Genomic DNA, 22,198 nt, shown 5'->3' with positions numbered 1-22,198 from the left:
ATAACCTCCCTGAAAAAAAACAATCTACCCTATGTATGCCCCTCATTAGATTCAGATTCAGATTCAATTTTAATTGTCATTGTCAGTGTACAGTACAGAGACAACGAAATGCATTTAGCATCTCCCTTGAAGAGCGACATAGCAAACGATTTGAATTATTTTACATACTTCTTTCAAAGTCTCCCCTCAGCGTCCGAGGCGCCAGAGAAACCAATCATCCAACATCTCCTTGTAGCTAATAGCCTCTAACCAGACAGCATCCCGGTAAACCTTCTCTGCTCCCTCTCCAAAGCCTCCATGTCCTGAAGAGATTGCTCCTCAGACAGCTGGCACGGACTTAATGGGCTGAATGGCATGCTGTGGCTTAACTATTCTCTTATTTTACGAGTTCTACAGAAAGGATCCACTTGGATCATTTGTAACTTGCATTTTCGAATAAATGATGTGTAGATTATGAAAGGACTTCTGCACTTTTCAGTTTTCCATCATTCTTCAGGTTAGTGCGGCACGGTGGCGCAGCGCCAGAGACCCGGGTTCGAACCTGATGTTGGGTGCTGTCTATGTGGAGTTTGACCTGCGTGGGTTTTCACCTGGTGCTCCGTTTCCTTCCACACTCCAAAGACGTGCAGGTTTGTTGGCTAATTAGCTTTGGTAAAAATGGTTAAATTGTGTGTGTAGGATAGTGTCAGTGTGCAGGGATGGCTGGTCTGCGCAGACTCAGTGGGACAAAGGGCCTGTTTCTACACTAAACTAAATTAAACTAAATTATAACTCACTTTCACATCACATTCCCTTGATTTAGAATGTTAAAAGGATTTGATATGGAGTGTAAGTATTTCCTCTTGTGTGGGAGTTGGAGAATGAAGGGGAGCATTGTCGTAAGATCGTAGCAGGAGGTTAAATAGGAAGCAACTTTTTTTCCCTGGCTAAGAAACATTGCCCAGGAAGCTGGGGGTGTAGACAAACAAGGGGAACGTTCAAGACCGCTGTGTTAGGGAATGACATCGAGGGAGAATGCGGGTGACTTCAGTGGAGGCGGAAGTCAAACGGACTGACAAAGCACATTTATAGGACTGAATGATCTTCTGTCTCTCTATACAATGATGTAGTTACAAACTCAACCCAGTTTGTGGCAGTGTTAGCTGAGATTCAACCGTCCTCATGAGGAATCATCGTGAACGTTTACTTGAGAGATACAGCGTGGAAACAGGCCCACCGGCCCACCGAGTCCGCATCGACCAACCATCAGCACCGTTCACGCTAGTTCTATCCAGGGTCAAACCTGCACGTCTTTCAAATGTGTTGGGAAACCAGAGCACCCGGAGAAAACCCACGTGGTCAGAGGGTCAACATACAAACTCTGCGCAGACAGCACCCATAGTCAGGATTGAACCCGGGCCTCTGGCGCTGTGAGGCAGCAGCTGTACAGCTGCACCAGTGTGCTGCCCTAAACTCGATATACTTCTATCAGGTATTCCCTCAGCTTCTGGCTTTTGACCTGCTTTATTTTTCTTCCTCTAACACAGTTGCTGATCAGTGTGCACAAGCTAATGGCGGCTGCTCAGAATTTGCTCTCAAAATGGAGCAAACGTTGGCGGTGAACGGCAGGATGGAACCCATGCCCCTGGCTCCGCGAGGCAACGGCTCCACCGCTGCACCCTCAGAGATGGCGGGGGATTTGAATGCAGGGGATATTTAATTAATAGCACTCTCAGACACAGCGCAAGGCAGGACACACGGCAGCAACCCACCTCTACAGTTCTTCCCGTAGTAATTACTACAGCAAGTGGGCTTCAAGATCACAAGGGTGCATGGTTGCTGACAGCCATCAACGTCCTCGTGGAAAACGTTACGGAAAGAGCACTTCACCGTCTCTCCCTGGAGATGGCAAAACACGACAAGAGTCAAGAGGCAAGAGTCATCCTCCCGAAACGGACGCATTTAATTCAGTACAATGTCAGACTTTGTTAGCCATTGGAGATGGCATCTGAACAGAAAGTGTCACCTTACCTTTGGTTTTGTGGTGGAAGGGCACGAGGGGGGGTTTATGCAGCTACCACAGGCCCCCTGTGTAAAACATAAAGCAATTTTCAGTACCGTTCTCATCTGGCAATGATAAAGATCTCAACATCTCTTGTTGGCACCTTCCAACATCATGCAGGTCACAAGATTTCAATGACACTTTCAATGATTCAGTTCAAGTCAATTCAATGATAGTCTGAGTATCACAGTAAGGTACAGTTAGAGGTTTAGGTTTATTATTGTCACATGTACTAAGACACAGTGAAAAACTTCAGTTTTGTTTAGAAATACAGTGTGGAAACAGACCCTCCGGCCCACCGAGTCTGCGCCGACCAGTACACTCGTTCTTTCTTATACACTCAGGGAAGTTTACAGAAGCCAATTAACCTACACATCTGTGGGATTTGGGAGGATAGAGGAGAAAACCCACACGCTCACGGGGAAAACGCGCAAACTCCGCACAAACAGTATCCGTAGTCTGGATCTAACCGCAGATCAGAGTCCCTGGCGCTGCAAGGCAGCACCTCTAGCCAGGCATGGAAATCGCTATAAAAATATGGAGGGGCCCAATTTCTTGGAGGCCGTGCTCGCATGCGCACACTCACACACACACGCGCAAGGCTTCGGAGGCTCAATCCAGCGCTAAACGCAGCTCAACTCTGCCTGTCTCGCCGGGTTAACCTACAGCCCTGCCTGGACTGACGGGACACCAGCACTGCTTCTCCACGCTGGCCATATTTCCCGCAAGTCCAGGAAGGGCTGCAGGTTCACCTGGCGGGACAGGCAGAGTGAGCTGGGTTTTGCGCTGCTTCTCTGCGCTGGCTGTGGGCCTGGGGGTACAGCTCCCGTCTGACTCCCGGCATCTCTGGCCACCCGTGGGGGAGGGGGGGCACTCGGGGGAGAGCAGGGATCAATCCTGGCTGCGGATGAGGCGCAGGTCTGTGCCACATCTCGCTCATCAATTCACCGTGCTCTATCCTCAGTCCCAAAACCCCCTTCCCCCCACTCCTCTCTCCTCCAATGATAGTGCTGAATCATCATGTCCCGCCCCATTGCCTGCTGACTGGCGTCTCTCTCGTCCAATCAGCGCACTCGATCATCAGTCCCACCCCCACTCTCACGGAAAGCGGAAATTTCAATGGGTTTTAAAATCCGGATTACAAAAACTTGGGGGGGGGGGGGGGGGGGGGGGGGATGTCCCCCACCACTCAAAACAGGGGGGACGGGACGTGTGTCCCCTGCCCCCCCCCGGGTTTTCCACCCCTGCCCCAGTGTGCCACTCTCCTTCATTGGGTGCGGCCAAAAACACATACGTTGCCTGTTACTATTCAGCAAAAGCCTGAACATTAGTTGATATTTGCTACATAAAGTCGTGCTGTCACACAATGCACTGAATAAAGCTAGACACAAAATGCTGGGGTAACTCAGCAGGTCAGGCAGCATCTCTGGAGAGAAGGAATGGGTGACATTTTGGTCTCAGTCTGAAGAAGGGTCTTGACCCGAAACATCACCCATTCCTTCTCTCCGGAGATGCTGCCCATCCCGCTGAGTTACTGTAGCATTTTGTGTCTACCTTCGATTTAAACCAGCAACTGCAGTTCTTTCCTACACAATGCACTGAATAAATGTCAGCTCTCTTTGAAAGGGGACATTTCAGAATAAGTTGGCTGATACGAACCATAATATCAACAAAGGAAAACTTGTCGCAGCGACCACCGATGTTGGGAGGAGTTAGAAAGCAGTTTATGCCGTAAGCAATACCATCCGTGAATTCCATTTGTCTCTGTGAAATCTTACAGCGTCTCCTGTTCAGATACAGTTCACCCTGGGAAGAGGAGGCAGATCAATAACCCACAGATCATGTCAAACAAACAGCTGGATTCTACCCCATCTCTAAAGAAATCTGAAGACGGGTCCCAAACTAAAATATTGCCTATCCATGTCCTTTAGAGAGACTATCTGACCCGCTGAGTTACTCTAGCACTTTGCATCTTCCCTTTTTGTAAACCAGTTTACTTTAGTTTGGTTTATCGTCACGTGTACCGAGCTACAATGAAAAGCTTTTGTTGCGTGTCAGTAAAGAACCATTGGCCATTGATGGTATTGTTAAGCTGTACATAATGTCACACGATGTGCTGACATGGTTCTTGACTGAAACCAAAGCTTGATTAAATCACCCCAATACTCTGACTTGGGAGTTTAAGTTTGTAAGTCCAAGGAGCAGAATTAGGCCATTTGGCCCATCAAGTGAACTCCGCCATTCAATCATGGCTGATCTGTCTTTCCCTCTCAATCCCATTCTCCTGCCTTCTCCCCATAACCCCAGACACCGGTAATAATCAAGAATATGACAATCTGTGCCTTAAAATTACCCAGCCGACTGTCCACAGCCGACTGTGGATTCTACAGATTTACCACCCTCTGACTAATGAAACTGCTCCTCATCTTCCTAAAGGAACGTCCTTTTATTCTGAAGCTGTGCCCTCTGGTCCTAAACTCTCCGACTAATGGGAATATACCCTCCACATTCACTATATCCAGACCTTTCACTATTCGGTAAGTTTCAATGAGGTTCCCACTCATCCTTCTAAACTACAGCGAGTACAGGCCCAGTGCCATCAAATGCTCATCGTATGTTAACCTACTCATTCCTGGGATCATTCTTGTAAACCTCCTGTGGGCCCTCTCTAGAGTCAGCACATCTTTCATCAGATATGGAACCCAAAACTGCTCACAATATTCCAACTGTGGTCTAACCAGCACCTTATATAGCCTCAGCATTACATCCCTGTTTTTATATTTTAATGCTCTCAAAATAAATGCTAGTTAATTGCATTCAGCTCTGAAAGAGTCTCCGCTCATTCTTAACAGATTGAGAAAGGGTTTCTTCTCACCTACCTTAGACCTTCGCTGCCCGCAGGTCACTCGGATGTCAGATCCCTGCAGTGTTTTCACTGCGTTAATTTGAGGCAGGTAGGCTGCCAAAATCTGCAGATGCAATAGAGAACAAAACATAAAAACTGGCTGCTGAAAAACTTGTTCAAGAGCTGCTCGTGAAGTTACTCTTTCAACAGCAGCACACCTTTAAGGCAGCACGGTGGCGCACTGGTAGGGTTACTGCCACACAGTGCCAGAGACCTGGGTTCGATCCTGACTACGGGTGCTGTCTGTACGGAATGTTTCCGTTCTCCCTGGGGCCGCGTGGGTTGTTTCCAGGTGCTCTGGTTTCCACCCACATCACAAAGACGTGCGGGGTGGCAGGTTAATTGGCTTCTGTAAATTCTCCCTAGTGCCTAGGATAGAACTAGTTGATGGCTTATGTGTAATCATGTATAGTCCATATGTATACATGATCACAATCAACCTGCCCCCAGTGTATCGATACAGGATGAAGGGTACAATGTTTAGTTCAGTATAGTCCAATTATGCAGGGAATGGAGTGATCTGGGTCTTGTTCAGGTCCGGGTGATGGTCTGGGGCATCATGGCCAGCACAGATGTTGTATGCTGAAGGGCCAGTTCTTGTTCTGCGTTCCATTGAATGTTATTTATAACCAGTGTCACGCTCTTCAGTTACGATTATCACATGAATCATAAAAATAGGTTAAATTCACGAGTGAATCCTGAACTAAAGTAAATCAACGTTTAAACTCAGTCCTGAGTTACAGAAGTTACCTTGGCATCCCTGAGAATGTGAAACTTAAGGTATTCGATCAAGGCATTTCTGTTCTCCACATTGTATAGGAAATCCCGTTGACTTTTAGGTAAGGACTTCATCACGCTGTCTCTCGGTAAGAACACAGTGACAGGTTTATGGGCTGGGTCGCTGATCATGTTCAATAGGTTTGTCTCCTGGAGAGAAAAGAAGAAACAGGTTAGAACTCTACAGCAAAACACAAAGTGCTGGAGTAACTCAGCGGGCCAGGCTGCATCCTTGGAGTGAGTGGATAGTTCATAAGTTATAGGAACAAAATTAGGCCATTCGGCCCATCAAGTCTACTCTGCCATTCAATCATGGCTGATCTATCTTCCCCTCTCAACCCCATTCTTCTGCCTTCTCCCCCATAACCCCTGACACTCGTACTAACCAAGAATCTGTCAAACTGCACCTTAAAAATACATGTGCAGGAATATTTAAGTGGGGAGAAAGCTGGGGGGGAGTGGAAAGACAAAGCCTGGCAAGTACTCACTAGAATTTAGAAGATTGAGGGGGGATCTTATAGAAACTTACAAAATTCTAAAGGGGTTGGACAGGCTAGATGCAGGAAGATTGTTCCCGATGTTGGGGAAGTCCAGAACAAGGGGTCACAGTTTAAGGATAAGGGGGAAATCTTTTAGGACCAAGATGAGAAAAACATTTTTCACACAGAGAGTGGTGAATCTCTGGAATTCTCTGCCACAGAAGGGAGTTGAGGCCAGTTCATTAGCTATATTTAAGAGGGAGTTAGATGTGGCCCTTGTCGCTAAAGGGATCAGGGGGTATGGAGAGAAGGCAGGTACAGGATACTGAGTTGGATGATCAGCCATGATCATATTGAACGACGGTGCAGGCTCGAAGGGCCGAATGGCCTACTCCTGCACCTATTTTCTAAGTGATAGGTGGATACAGATGAGGGGGATTTTAACTGGCAGATGGGTGGACAGAGGATAGAGATGAAAACTCTTCTAGCTTTGCAACACGGTACAGAATAATAATGAAGATAGACACAGTGCTGGAGGAACTCAGCAGGTCGGGCAGCATCTCTGGAGAAAAAGAATAGGTGATGTTTTGGGACAGAACTCTTCTTCAGACTGAAAATAGAGGCGGAGGGGTGGTGGGGGTGGGGGAGATAATAAACTGGAGGCGAGAAATGAGCAGAACAAATCAGGGCCGGCAACAAATGACCAAGGAAGGGTGGAGCCCATCATGGTCCATTGTTGTCTGGGGAAGGTGTGGTTCACACGAGGGATACATGGATGCGAACAGTGGAACATTGTAGGTGGACTAGGGGTTATTTTCCTTCCCCCACCGCCCACTTCTACTCTCCGTGTAAGGAAGGGTTCCAACTCAAAATGTCACCCATCCATTTTTTTCAGAGATGCTGCCTGAGTAACTCCAGCGCTTTGTGTCTAACGTCAGTGCCAGAGACCCGGGTTCAATCTTGACTAACGGGTACTGTGTCTGTACGGAGTCTATACGGTGTCCCTCTGACAGCGTGGGTTTCTACAGGTGCTCCAGTTTCCTCTCACATTCCTAAGACATACACATGTTGTAGGTTAATGAGGCTCCAATTGTAAATTTTAAATCGTCCCCAGGGTGTAGGATAGTGCTAGTGTAGGGGGTGATTGGAGGTTGGCGTGGACTCGGTGGGCCATAGGGCCTGTTTCTACACTGTATCTCTAAAGTCTAAAGTGTAGACCACCAATCGCCAATACACGATCCTGCACACAAGGGACAATTTACAGAAGCCAATTAACCCCAAATACCAGATTGCTAGTCTGGAATTCTCTGGATCCTAACCCTGTCTTCCTTATTGGCACAATTGGTTTTGCAAAGAGATTTTCTATAATGCTAAGTGCTTGAAAACACAACGATTGTGTAATAACTCCTTGTCAAGGAGGTTATAGTGCAATCTTTCCAAATGGCTCTTCATGGAATGTATTTTTGTCTTATCTATAAGAATAAGGCTGGCTTACCTGTAGAAGATTAACAAAGACAGAGTATCCATTCTCTGCTGCCAGCGTTGTCAAGTTTACCTGGAGGGAGGAAATAGATTGAAAATCTGTTAGGAAGAAGAAATCTTCCACTCGGTGTAAAACCTGCCTGGTTTCCAACATTGTGATTGTGGCATTAAAGGCTGTTATTATATTTGCTTTAGATAGATTTGCATTTAGATAAGTCTCTAAAGAAGGGTTCCGACCCAAAACATCACCCATCCTTTTCCTCCAGAGATGCTGCCTGACCCACAGTGCTTTGTGTTTATCTTTGGTATGTAGCAGCATCTGCAGTTCCTTTCTACACATTACATTTGCTTTGTCATATTCCTGCCCTGTACAATTAGAGTCATAGAGAGTCTTAGAGTGGAAACAGGCACTTTGGCCCAACATGCCCACACCGACCAACATGTCCCAGCGACACTAGTCCCACCTGACTGTGCTTGGCCCGTATTCATCTCAATCTGTCCTATCCATGTAAAACCTGTCTTATCCCTGTTATTACTATTTGGTCAGCAAAAGGAAATTTATATCATGGAAATTTAAACCACTACAACTGCATGCCAATTTAGAAATTGCTTGAGTAAATAATCATAAACCATTATTTTCATTTTGTATTGGTCATTATTATAACAAGAATTTATAGAGAACATAGAACAGCACATTGTAGGAATGAACTGCAGGTGCTGGTTTAAATCGAAGATAGACACAAAAAGCTGGAGTGACTCAGCGGGACAGGCAGCAACTCTGGAGAGAAGGAAGAGGTGATGTTTCGGGTCGAGACCTTTCACAGCACAGGAATAGGCCCTTCAGCCCATAATGTCTGTGCTGACCCTGATGCCAAACTAAACTAATCCCAACTGCTTGCAAGTGATCCATATCCCTTCATTCCCAGCGTGTCTTTGGACCCATCTAAATATCTCTTAAATGCCACTATTGTATCTGCTTTCTGTTCTATTTCCGGAAATAAACTTTATTCAAAATTAAAACTACATACAAAACAAGAACTGTGCCAAAATGTATTCCGATATTCTCCACAATGATTCTACACACATTCATTAGCGTTGTATTTGGTAGTGTTTATGGAAATATTATTATACCCAGCATCTTTAACACTGATGTGGCTCCCCAGGGTGATATCCCTTCCCTTGTTTGAGGTGCCCCCCAATGTTCAGCAGCGGAAGGACCCTAGTCTGTGGTCCTCCCCCACCGAGCCTTGGCGTTGGCTGCACTGAACCTCAGCATGTAGGCTTGTCGTCTGGAGCAGGCCAGTCGGCAACATTCCCCGGACATCCCACTCTGCTGGGAGACCAACAAGCTTTGGGCTGACAGATGAGCTTCTTCCATAAAGTTGATGTCCGTCCAACAGCTATCGTGTCTGCTTTCACATTTTCCTTCAGGCCCCCACCACTTTCTGTGTAAAAAATGCTGCCCTGCACATCTCCTTTAAACATTCTCCCTCTCGACTTAAAGCTATGCACTCTAATATTTGATATTTCCACCCTAGGAAAAAGTTTTTGACTGTCTACCCTATTTATACCTCTCATATTTTGATAAACGTATTGTATTGTATTGTATTGTAATGTATTCAAATTTATTGTCATTGTCTCAATTAGAGACAACAAAATGAATTTCACTTTACAGTCAGAATCATAAAAATAAATAAATAATAAATATTAAAACGTATTAAAAAAATAAAATAGAAATTAAAAAAAAGCACAAACACAGAAAGTCCACGATACAACACAACACAGTGGCACCAAGGTGAGGAAGGCACCATAGTCCAGCCAGCCTCCCCTCCGATCTTCCCAGATGTTCATCCGCGATCGGGGCCTTCCGAGCACCCGCAGTCGCCGCCCCGATGTTCAGGCCCTCACGCCGGGCTGGTGGAACGCCGACGCCGATCCCCGATGGTGAGCATCCTCCTCCTCAGCGGCCCGGACCTCCTGATCAGCCGCCTCCCGCTGCCGGAGTCTGCAGCTCCCGGTCCGCAGGTCGAGCCGGGCAGAGTCACAGGACCCCGCGTTGTTGATCAGCGCCGCCCGCGTTGGGAGCTCCGCAAATCGCAGCTCCATGATGTTGGTGCAGCAGGTCCAGCACTCCGGGCTCCAGATGGCGACCCCCGGTAAGGCATTGCCAGCCCCGCGATGTTACAGCGCTGTCCCGCTGCTGCTGGAGCTCTGGTCGATCCCGGCAGGAAAGGCCGCGCCAATCCAGGTAGGTAGGCCGCTGGGGGGGGGGGGGGGCAAGGACGCGACTCGAATAATAGTCGCGTCCTCACCAGGAAGCGGCTGAAGGACGGTATCCCCCGCACGTGCCCTCTTCCCCCACATAAAGACATTAAAAAAATCATAAAAAACACACTTCAACATAACTAAAAAAACAAAAAAACAAAAAGATACCTGGCTGAAGGTGGAGGCTGCTCATTAAAACGTCTAACAGGTGTCCCTCAGGCTCCAATGCTCCAGAGAAAACAATCCATATTTGTGAAACATAGTGAAAGTGTACGAGAATTGGTAATAATGGTGAGCATTGCCGGCCTTACCTGACTATTCTTGGGAGCATCAAACTGATTTTGTGGTACGAGTAACTTGTCTATATAGTGGATCACACCGTTACCATTGATGACATCACTCGTAATGATCTTTGCTTCATTGTTTAGCATCAAGACGTTCTGACAGTTAAAAGAGAATAAATAACAATTAACATCATAGTAATCAAAGTTATCCTTATCTGTCATTAATACACACGAGGGAAACATCTCCACTACTGCTTCATTTATGCTGACACAGACAAGAAGGGAGTGACCACAGTGCTTGGTGGACAAAAATGCTGGAGACACTCAGCGGGTGAGGCAGCATCTGTGGAGCGAAGGAAATAGGCAACGTTTCGGGTCGAGACCCTTCTTCAGATTGATGTGAGGGTGGGGAGGGGCAGGAAGAAGAAAGGAAGAGGCGGAGTCAGTGGGCTGAGGGAGAGCTGAGAAGGGGAGGAGAAATTAGAGAAGTCAATGTTCATACCGCTGGGGTGGAAACTGCCCAAGCGAAATATGAGGTGCTGCTCCTCCAATTTACGGTGGTCCTCACATGGAGGAAGCCCAGGACAGAAAGGTCGGATTTGGAATGGGAGGGGGAGTTGAAGTGCTGAGCCACTGGGAGATCAGGTTGGTTATTGCGAACGGAGCGGAGGTGTTGGGCGAAGCGATCGCCAAGCCTACGCTTGGTCTCACCGATGTAGAGCAGCTGACATCTAGAGCAGCGGATGCAATAGATGAGGTTGGAGGAGGTGTAGGTGAACCTCTGCCGCACCTGGAAAGACTGCTTGGGCCCAAGAATGAAGTCAAGGGGGGAGGTAAAGCGACAAGTGTAGCATTTCCTGCGGTTGCAGGGGAAAGTGCCAGGAGAGGGCGTGGTTTGGGTGGGAAGGGACAAATTGACCAGTTACGGAGGGAGCGGTCTCTGCGGAAAGCCGAAAGGGGAGGAGATGGGAAGAAGTGGCCAGTGGTGGGATTCCGTTGGAGGTGGCGAAAATGTAGGAGGAATATTTGTTGTATGCGACGGCTGGTAGGGTGGAAGGTGAAGACAAAGGGGATTCTGCCCTTGTAACGAGTGGGGGTTGGGAGTGAGAGCAGAGTTATGGAGCATAGAAGAGACCCTGGTGAGAGCCTCATCTATAGTAGAAGAGGGGAAGCACCATTCCCTAAAGAAATAGGACATCTGCGATGCCCTGGTTTGGAACACCTCATCCTGGGTGCAGATGTGGCATAGATGGAGGAATTGGAATTGGGGATGGAGATCTTACAGGAAACAGGGTGGGAAGAAGTGTAGTCCAGATAGCCATGGGAGTCAGTGGGTTTATAGTAGATGTTGGTCAGTAGTCTGTCACCTGTGATGGAGACGGTGAGGTCTAGAAATGGTAGGGAGATGTTGGAAATGGTCCAGGTCTCTGGCATCTAGTTCCATATACCCACAGCCCTGTGTGTGAAAAGTTGCCCTTCAAGTTCCTATTAAATCTTTCCCCTCTCACTTTAAATTTATGCCCTCTAATTCTTGATTCCACTACCAAGGGTAAACCCCTATATGCATTCACCATATCTATTCCCCTCTTGATTTCATACACCTCTATAAAATCACCCCTCAGCCTCCTGTGCTCTTAGGGCAACACAGTGGCATAGCGGTAGAGTTGCTGCCTTACAGCACCAGAGACCCCATATCGATCCTCACTACGGGTGTTGTCTGCACGGAGTTTGTATGATCTCCCTGTGACTGTGTGGGTTTTCTCCGGGTGCTCCAGTTTCCTCCCACACTCCAAAGATGTACAGGCTTATAGGTGAATAAACTAGGGCCTGTCCCACTTTCAAGACCTAATTCACAACCTTTTTTACTCGTGGACATTTTTCATCATGTTGAAAAAACGCCCCGACCTACTTGATGCCACGAGTACCTACGACTAGCATCACGACCTACCTATGACCTCCTACGACCTTGTGACGACCATGCTGTGAGTATGAATCAAAGGCAAACTCGGCAGATGTTGTGAATTAGGTCATGAAAGTGGGGCAGATCCCTTTTGACCTTAGAGAGTCAGCACAGGAGCAGGCCCTTCATCCCACCGAATCTGCACCAACCATAGATCACCCCGTGCACCTGCACAATACTGCACACTAGAGACAATTTACAATTTTACCAAAAGCCAATTAACCTACAAGCCTTGGCTTCGGCAAAAATGTAAAGTGGGTAGGATAGCGCTAGTGTACAGGGTGATCACTGGTCGGGGTGGGTGGAAGGGACTGTTTCTGCACTGTATTTCTAAAGTAAAGTCTAAAGTTAAAGGTGGTTTGATCCCACCACCAGTTGGAGAGAGCGTTGTCCACTGAGCAGCAGTTTCACCCCCACAACATTGATGTCAAGCAACACACAGTTCACACGCATTCACATCTCTGCTTCTCACGTTGACATTGGACAGCCGGATGGTTTCTCCTTGAAGGGACGTGAGAACCTTCATCTTGATGAGGCGATTGAGCAGCAGTTGGTTACACGCCACAATGTGGTAACGAACTATCTGGGACATTTGTCCCTTTGCTTTCCATTCGGATATCTAATAATAATAATAATAATAATAATAATAAATTTTATTTATGGGCGCCTTTCAAGAGTCTCAAGGACACCTTACAAAAATTTTGCAGGTAGAGGAAAAACATGTAAGGGGAATTAAATAAATAGTAGAGACATGACTAGTACACAAAGTAAAGACAGAATTCAATACAAAACACAATAATAAGGCAATTAATGCACAGATGAAAAGGGAGGGCGACGTGGGGCTAAGGATAGGCAGAGGTGAAGAGATGGGTCTTGAGGCGGGACTGGAAGATGGTGAGGGACACGGAATTGCGGAGTTGGGGGAGGGAGTTCCAGAGCCTGAGAGCTGCCCTGGAGAAGGCTCTGTCCCCTAAACTGCGGAGGTTGGACGTGGATGGAGAGGAGACCGGCTGATGTGGATCTGAGGGACCGTGAGGGTTGGTAGGGGGAGAGGAGGTCAGTGAGATATGGGGGGGCCAGATGGTGGAGGGCTTTGTAGGTGAGGATCAGGATTTTGTAGGTGATCCGGTGGGAGATGGGAAGCCAGTGAAGTTGTTTGAGGACTGGAGTGATGTGATACCAGGATTTGGTGTGGGTGATGAGTCGGGCGGCTGCGTTCCGGACCAATTGGAGTCGGTTGATGTAGGTGGAGCTGATGCCAAGGAGAAGTGAGTTGCAATAGTCCAGTCGGGAGGAGATGAAGGCATGGATGAGTCTTTCAGCAGCGGGCCATGTGAGAGAGGGTCTGAGTTTGGCGATGTTGCAGAGATGAAAGAAGGAGGTTTTAATGACATGGCGGATGTGAGGCTCAAGATGATTGAAGATAACATTGAATTATACAGTCTTACAGTGTGGAAACAGGCCCTTCAGCCCAACTTTCCCACACCGACCAACATGTCCCATCTACATTATTCGCACCTGCCTGTCTTTGGTCCATATCTCTGTAAACCTGTTCTATCCATGTACATGTCTGAATGTTTCTGAAACTTTGCGATAGTACCTGCCTCAACTACCTAATTTGGCAACTCGTTCCATACACCCACCACCCTTTGTGTGAAAAACTTACCCCTCAAATTCCTATTTGTTCCCCTCACCTTAAACCTATGTCCTTGGGTTTTCAATTACCCTACTCTGGGCAAGAGACTCCCCAATCTATTCCTCTCATGATTTTGTACACCTCGATAAGATCACCCTCATCCTACACCGCTCCAAAGAATAGAGTCCTAGCTTACTCAACCTCTCCCTATTAGCTCAGGCCCTCGAGTTCTGGCAACATCTTCATAAATCTTCCCTGCACCCTTTCTGGCTTGAAGACATCCTTTCTATCACATGGTGCTCAGAACTGAACACAATACTCTAAATGCAGCCTCACCAACATCTCATATAACTGCAGCATGACCTCCCAACCTCTATGACCTCTTTTGTACTTCCAGTGGCGCTGGTGCCAGCAGCCTCCACCTACAGCCTGGTATCTTTTTGTTTTTTTGTTTATTTAGTTATGTAAACGTGTGTTTTTTTGTGTTTTTTTGGTGCGGGGGATACCGTCCTTCAGCCGCTTCCTGGTGAGGACGCGACTATTATTCGAGTCGCGTCCTCGCCTCCCCCCCTCCCCCCACAGCAGCCTACCTACCTGGATTGGCGCGGCCTTTCCTGCCGGGATCGACTGCTGCGGCGGGACAGCGCTGAAACATCGCGGGGCTGGCGATGCCTTACCGGGGGCCGCCGTCTGGAGCCCGGAGTGCTGGACCTGCTGCACCGACATCCTGGAGCTGCGGTTTGCGGAGCTCCCAACGTGGGCGGCGCTGATGGACAGCGCGGGGTCCTGCGACTCTGCCCGGCTCAGCCTGCGGACTCAGGAGCTGCAGACTCCGGCAGCGGGAGACGGCTGATCAGGAGGTCCGGGCCGCTGAGGAGGAGGATGCTCACCGTCGGGGTTCGGCGTCGGCGTTCCACCAGCCCGGCGTGAGGGCCTGAACATCGGGCCAACCGGGGCGGCGACTGCGGGTGCTCGGAAGTCCCCGACCACGGATGAACACGGAGGGGAGGCTGGCTGGACTATGGTGCCATGCTCACCTTGGTGCCATTTATGTTATGTTGTGTCGTGGACTTTCTGTGTTTGTGCTTTTTTTTAAATTTTAATTCAATTTCAATTTTATTTTAATATGTTTTATTATTTATTTATTATTTATTTATTTTTTTGTGATTTTTTTTTTATGATACTGCCTGTAAGGGAAATTCATTTTGTTGTCTCAAATTGAGACAATGACAACAAATTTGAATACAATACAATACAATGACTCGGTTGGGTAGAAAGCGTCAAAGAGCTTATTTTGGGAAATGTTCAGACTTACCCGGGAATCGTTTTCAAAAGCTTCGTTTCTAGGAACGAACACAGTGAAGGGACCTGGGCTGGCGAGTTCAGTTATGCCGTTATCCTGTGAGGACAGGAAAGTAAAGCTGCATTGCTTTATCTCAGTAGGAGTCACGGTTAAACTGAATATCAATGATGAACCTCCAAGGGAGGCACAGTGGCGCACAGCGCCAGAGACCCGGGTTCGATCCTGACCTCCGCTGCTGCTTGTGCGGGGTTTGCACGTTCTCCCCCTGAGTTACCTCCAGGTGCACCTGTATCCACCTTCATCCCTAAGACATGCAAGTTTGTAGGTTAAGTGGCCCTAATGTACAGTAATTGGTTGATAATGTGGTAGAAGTGTGAACGGGCGATTAGCTCGGTTCAGTTTTGTTCAGAGACAGGCCTTTCAGCCCACCGAGTCTGTGCCGACCACTGATCCCCGTAAACTAGCCCTATCCTACACACTAGGGACAATTTACAATGTTTGCCAAAGCCAAATTGACTGACAAATCTGCATGTCTTTGGATTGCAGGAGGAAACCGGAGCACCCAGAAAAAACCCACGCAGGTCACGGAGAGAACGTACAAATTCCGTACAGACAGCATCTGTAGTCAGAATCGAACCCAGGTCTCTGGCGCTGTAACACAGCAACTCTACCGTTGCGCCACTGGGCTTTTATTTGAGTAAACTATAAATTGCTGGAGGAATTCAGCGGGTCGGGCAGCATTTGTGGAGGGAATGGACAGATGACTTTTGGGGTCGAGACCCTTCTTCTACGTTCCTCCAGCAGTTTATTTTTTTTAGCTCCAGGATAGAACCAACATTGATACATCTTTGTCTCATCTCAGTAATTCTCGTTCCTCCAAAGCTTTCACATTCTGAACTGATTCTGTCTGCCAGTGAGCTTGTATTTACATCCAATGCCTCCGTATACATCACCATTAATTCCTCCTCTCTTCGGGGAAACGATTTCTTTTACCTTGATGAAGTAGAAAAAGCGGTACGAAGCGACATTCCAAAACATCTCCTGAAAGACAAGGGCGAGAGGTCACCTTTGAGAGGCTGGATGGTGGGGGGAAGTGAAAGTGAAGACGTTGATGGAATAACTTTCCAAATGGAAGAAGCTGATGCCCAGGTCACGGGACGCACCTTGTATATGGTTCCTTTGCAGGTAATTCCATCGCCCACGTACCTTGGGTAGCAACTGCACGAACGTTCATTGGGACCAGTGTGATTACATTTGGCAGATGGACTACAGCCACCATTGTCCTGAAATAAACGGGACCAAAGTGCTCACTCCTGGTTTCTACGTTTCTGCACAATTAATAAGCGGTTGACAATGAGACACAATAAAGACCAACACAGATACTCACCACTTTACACGGATTCATTGGTTTACAGGTCTTCCCATCACCTTCATAGTTAAGTAAGCAATTGCACACGGCCTGAAACCATCAAGTGGAATTCATCGTAAGCAAAAATCAGTCATGAAAGAGAACGGGATGGAGGTAATATGGGCCAAATGGGACTGATGTAGATCACGCGTCATGATGGGTTGGGCTGTTTCGGACTCTATGACTCCAGGTAAGTGATTACGGGGCATACATTGGGTTGACAAAAGCAGGAAAACTCTGTTAATAGGCCACCCTTGAGACTTTAGTGAAGACAGTCGAGGGGGTTTTACTATTACTCCAGAAGATGTTTAACTCATTCAGGTGTCACACAATAGAAAAATAAAATGACCCATGAACACAGTGAGTTTAATGGAGGCATATGTAGCTAGACCTAAGTAAGTTTCAAGGAAGAGCGCAAAATGGGGACGTCTCAGTAGCACAACAGTAGAGTTGCTGCCTCACAGCGGCAGAGATCCAGATTCGATCCTGACTACGGGTGCTGTCTGTACGGAGTTTGTACGTTCTCCCTGTGACTATGTGGGTTTTCTCTGGGTGCTCCAGTTTCCTCCCACATTCCAAAGACGTACAGGTTTAAAGGTTAATTGGCTTCAGTAAAATAGTAAATTGTCCCCAGTGTGTAGGATGGTGCTGGTGTACCGTGTTAATCACCGGTCGGTGCGGACTCGATGGGCCGAAGGGCCTGTTTCTGCGCTGTATCTCCCAAACGCTAAAGTCTAAAACAGAAGCAGGTGAGTTTGAAAGGAACGTGGGAACTGGCGTCCCGGTGAATGTGATGGGATGTGGGAACCAGTGGCCCGGTGTGTCAGACAGAGGGTGGAAACTTCAACACCCTGGGATCAATTACACTCGACACGATGAACATAAATTGGGTGTGAACGTGTGTGGAGTAATGAAGCTCAAACCGAGCTGCCAGGAAGAACTCGAAACACAAGGAACTGGTTTACAGTGAAAGACACAAAGTGCCAGAGTTACTCAGCGCATCAGGCAGTACCTCTGGAGAACATTGTTGGGCGAATTTTCACATCGGGTCCCTTCTTCAGTGTGCAAGTGAACTATGCAGTGCAGGGAGCAGGGAGGTACATGATGTTCTTAAAGTACATGAAGCAACACCACTATAAAGTGGCAAAATCTGAAATTTAGTTTCATTTAGAGATACAGTGTGTGGAGTCGGGCCCTTCAGACCATCGGACCACCGAATCCGTGCTGACCACGATCATCGTACACTAGATCTATCCTACACACTAAGGACAATTCACAGAAGCCAACGAACCTACAAACCTGCACGTCTTTGGAGTGTGGGAGGGAACCGGAGCACCCGGAGAAAAACCCACGCAGTCACTGGGAGAACGTGCAAACTCCATACAGACAGCACCCCCCATAGTCAGAATCGAACCCGGGTCTCTGGCGCTGTAAGGAAGCAACTGTATCGCTGTGCCGCCCAAGAAGCAGGGTCTCAACCCTAAATGTCATCTACCCACGTTCTTCAGAAATGCTGCCTGGTGTGCTGAGTTACTCTAGCGTTTTGCATCTTTTTTGTTTGGTCAGGCAGCATCTGTGGAGGCAAAGGTGTGGGGGATGGAGGGGGGGTGGGGAGATAGCTAGATTAAAGAGGTGAGGAAGGAATGAGGTAGGAGGTGGCAGGTGTTAGTTGGATCTAGACAAGGAAGGGTTGATGGGCAGGTGGAGGCAGGTGGGGGATGGATGGGTGGAGATAGCAACAGAGACTGGGAGGTGCTAGATAGATTAGTTTAGTTTAGTTTATTGTCCTGTGTGCCGAGGTACAGAGAAAAGCTTTCTGTTGTGTGTATCCAGTCAATGGAAAGACTATACATGATTACAATCGAGCTGCCCACAGTGTACAGACCCAGGATAAAGGGATAATGTTTAGTGCAGGATAAAGACCAGTAAAGTCTGATTAAAGATAGTCCCAGGGTCTCCAATGAGGTAGACGGGAGATCAGGACCACTCTCTAGTTGCTGATAGGTTGGTTTAGTTGCCTGATAACAGCTGGGACGAAACAGTCCCTTAATCTGGAGTTACACATTTTCAAACTTCTGTACCCCTTGTCTGATGGGAGAGGGGTGAAGAGGGAGAGACCGGGGATGAGACTGGCCCTTGATTATGCTGGTAGCCTTGCCGAGGCAGTGTGAAGTGTAGATGGAGTCAATGGAAGGGAGGTTGGTTTGCGTGATGGTCTGGACTGCCACAACATAAAGGCTGCAAGTTACGGAATTTGATGAGAAGGAAGGGCGAAGAGTTGAGTCGGGTAAGGGAGGAATGGTGGGCAGAATGGTGGACACAGTGGACTTGTTGTAACTGACCTGGTTTGGCCCAGTTTGAGTGCATTCAGCATTGACGTGGCAGCCTCCATTGTTCTCCAAGCAGGGGTTAATTCCTTAAAGGACAGAAAGAATGAAACAAAACCTTCTATAACTTTGTAATCTCGAGTTAATTAGAGTCAGTCGCATTATGATTATGTTACTAAAATAGCAATCCTGGGATCTCGGGTTCATGGTCCAGAAACGCAAGTTAAAATCCTTCCGTAACAGTAGGGGAATTTAAATGAATTAAAAAGTTTAAACTAGTAACAGTGCCCACAAAGTACCGGCATGTCATCGAAACATAACCCATTTGGGTTCCATAAGGCCACAAGACAAAGGGGCAGAATTAGGCCATTTGGCCCATCGACTATGCTCCGACATTAATAAAAATCTATCATTACACAAATGGGTCACGATAGAAATAACATAAAAGATTTCTTAAATAACATTGCACATTCAAAATAGTAACTGTCAAAATTACAATTGTTGATACTATTGTAAAATTAAACACAAGAGTGGGCCGGTGTTGTTGAAACTATTTAATGAATTGAAGGGTTTTTGGATAATTGTGAGAATTGTGAGCAGTTTTGATGCCCCATATCTGAGGAAGGATGTGCTGGCGATGGAGAGGGCCCAGAGGATGTTTATGAGAATGATCCAGGCATGGATAACGTATGATGAACGTTTGACGGTACTGGGCCTGAACTCACTGGAGTTTAGCAGAATGAGGGGGACCTCATTGAAACTTATGAATCGTGGAAAGCCTTGGATAACGTTGATATGGAGAACATGTTTCCATTAGTGGGAGAGTCTAGGACCAGAGGGCACAGCCTCAGAATAAAAGGACTAACCTCTAGAAAGGAGACAAGGAGGAATTTGTTTAGCCAGAGGGTGGTGAACCTGTGGAATTGATTGCCACAGACGGCTGTGGAGACCAAGACAATGGATATTTTTAAAGTGGAGATTGACAAATTCTTGATTAGTACGGGTGTCAAGGGTGATGGGGATAAGGCAGGAGAATGGGGTTGGGAGGGAAAGATAGATCAGCCATGGTTGAATGGTGGAGTAGATTTGATGGGCCGAATGGCCTAATTCTGCTTCTATGGCTTATGAATATATAATGTACTATTCTCACCGACACATACGAGTCCATCGCCCGTGTACCCGGGCTGGCAGAGACACTGTCTTTGACCTGGGAGAGTCTTTTTGCAGTTCGCGTTGGCTGAACACCCTCCATTGTTTGTTTTGCAGGCATCCACAGCTGTGATAATAAGCAGGCACCCAAATAAGTCAGCGATATCATTGCATCCCACGGGTAACGTTATTTAAACGTTAGTCCAGATACGGCGTGGAAACAGCCCCTTCTGCCCATCGAGACTGCGCCGACCACCTGTACACTAGTTCTATCCTACAACACTAGGGATAATTTACAGAAGCTAATTAACCTACAACCCTGTACGTCTTTGGAAAGTGGGAGAGAACTGGAGCACCTGTGGGAAACTTACGCGATCACAGGGAGAACGTGCAAACTCCATACAGACAGCACCTGAGGTTTGGATCAAACCAGGTCTATAAGGAAGCAACTCTATTGCTGCGCCACTGTGTCACCCTTGTATGTTAGAGCTTTTACCCTTATAAGGAGATAAACCATAGCCAGCCTTGGTCAAGCAAAGTTTGATTGGAATGTGGTACTTTACTGATTGGAAAACTATTTAGTTTAGAGATACAGCATGGACACAGGCTCTTCAGTCCACTGAGACCATGCTGAGCATCGATCACCCATTCACACCAGTTCTTTGTTATCCCACTTTCTCATCCGCTCTCTACGCAGTGGGAACTATTTTACTGATGGCAAATTAACCTACAAACCTCCACGTCTTTGGGTGTGGGTGAAAACCCACACACGCGGTCACAGGGAGAACGTGCAAAGCTGCGCACAGACAGCACCTGAGGTCAGGAGTGAACCCGGGTCTCTGGCACCATGAGGCAGCAGCTCTATCGGTGCCATTGCCCCAATGCATCTCTGCTATTAATTCAGGAATCAAATTCAACATTACACTTCATGGGTTAGTGGCAATGTCCAAAGTTGTCTGAACAGCGAAGAGCTCAACATTCAAGCTTACCTTCGCAGAAGGTGCCGTTGCCTTTGAAGCCAGCCGCACATTTGCAGTGGGCATAGCCCACTGTCTCGATGCAACTAGACAAGAAGATCAAAGTTCAGAGTGTGAGTAACAGATAACTACTGAAACAGAAATGTCACTCGTTCAAAGCTTCTGAGCTACCGGAGTACGTACTTAGCACTTGAATGGCAAATGTCACCACACAGACTGTCAGCGGTTTCTGTAAACAAACAGAGCACATGTTACAAATGGTAGTCCCGACCCGAAACATCACCTATCCATGTTCTCCCAAGATGCTGCCTGACCTGCTGAGTTACCATTTTTAGAAGTTAACAGGGATGTAATGATGAGGCTTTATAAGGCACTGGTCAGACCGCATTTGAAGCATTTGACGATACGAGGAGGAAGTTGACATTCACAAGAAAAACCTACCTGCATCACACGCGACGCCCCTCCATCCAGGTTCACATTCACAAGTGCCGTCCCCATTAAGTCCTTCACTGCATTTACCATGACCACATTTGCATTCTAGAAAGACATTCACGGCATAAGTTATTTTTGAAGCGTAAAAACAAGAAAATAATCAGAAAACATTCAATGGCGGTAAGCATAATTTCAATGAAGCTTCCTCCCCTGCTTATAGAGGTGTGCAAAATCGTGAAAGGCACAGATAAGGTGAATGGTCGACTAACATGCCCCATCTACACTAGTCCCACCTATGTACGTTTGGCCCATATCCCTCTAAATCTGTCCTAAGCATGTACCTGTCCAAATTATTTTTTTGTAATGTTGTGACTGTACGTGTTTTAACTACTTCCTCTGGCAGCCCGTTCCATATACCTACCACTCTTTGTGTAAAAAAGTTGCCCCTCACCTTAAACCATTGTTTCTTGATTCCCCTACTCCTATGCAACATGGTGGCGCAGCGGTAGAGTTGCTTCCTTACAGCGCCAGTGACCTGTTCGATCCTGATTACGGGAGCTGTATGTACGGAGTTTGTATGTTCTCCCAGTGACCTGAGTGGGTTTTCCTGCGTGCTCCAGTTCCCTCCCACACTCCAAACATGTACAGATTTGTAGCCTAATTGATTTGGTAAAATTGTAAATTATCCCTAGTGTGTGTAGGACAGTGTTAGTGCACAGGGATCGCTGGTCGGCGTGGACTTGGTGGGCCGAATAGCCTTTTTTCACACCGTA

General features: G+C 47.2%; 1 protein-coding gene across 2 annotated transcripts in view; it reads right to left on the bottom strand.

Moving 5' to 3' along the window:
* Positions 1-22,198, bottom strand: part of stab2 (stabilin 2) — a 109,387-nt gene that overhangs the window by 18,956 nt on the left and 68,233 nt on the right. For both annotated transcript variants that reach the window (XM_055650629.1, XM_055650628.1), the window contains exons 39-55: positions 21,435-21,530; positions 21,177-21,222; positions 21,006-21,079; positions 20,018-20,143; positions 18,883-18,956; positions 16,520-16,591; positions 16,296-16,415; positions 16,126-16,173; positions 15,145-15,228; positions 12,666-12,812; positions 10,261-10,389; positions 7,698-7,757; positions 5,697-5,873; positions 4,921-5,010; positions 3,701-3,847; positions 2,011-2,067; positions 1,752-1,878 (exon numbers count right to left, since the gene is read on the bottom strand). In XM_055650629.1, coding sequence (XP_055506604.1) covers positions 1,752-1,878; positions 2,011-2,067; positions 3,701-3,847; positions 4,921-5,010; positions 5,697-5,873; positions 7,698-7,757; positions 10,261-10,389; positions 12,666-12,812; positions 15,145-15,228; positions 16,126-16,173; positions 16,296-16,415; positions 16,520-16,591; positions 18,883-18,956; positions 20,018-20,143; positions 21,006-21,079; positions 21,177-21,222; positions 21,435-21,530 — 1,674 coding nt within the window. The remainder of the gene's footprint in view (positions 1-1,751; positions 1,879-2,010; positions 2,068-3,700; positions 3,848-4,920; positions 5,011-5,696; positions 5,874-7,697; positions 7,758-10,260; positions 10,390-12,665; positions 12,813-15,144; positions 15,229-16,125; positions 16,174-16,295; positions 16,416-16,519; positions 16,592-18,882; positions 18,957-20,017; positions 20,144-21,005; positions 21,080-21,176; positions 21,223-21,434; positions 21,531-22,198) is intronic.

The sequence above is a fragment of the Leucoraja erinacea genome, chromosome 19, assembly GCF_028641065.1.
Source record: "Leucoraja erinacea ecotype New England chromosome 19, Leri_hhj_1, whole genome shotgun sequence".
In the NCBI taxonomy this organism is placed as follows: domain Eukaryota; kingdom Metazoa; phylum Chordata; class Chondrichthyes; order Rajiformes; family Rajidae; genus Leucoraja; species Leucoraja erinaceus.
The sequence above is the reverse complement of the archived record's forward strand: the minus strand, read 5'-3'. Positions and strand labels throughout refer to the sequence as shown.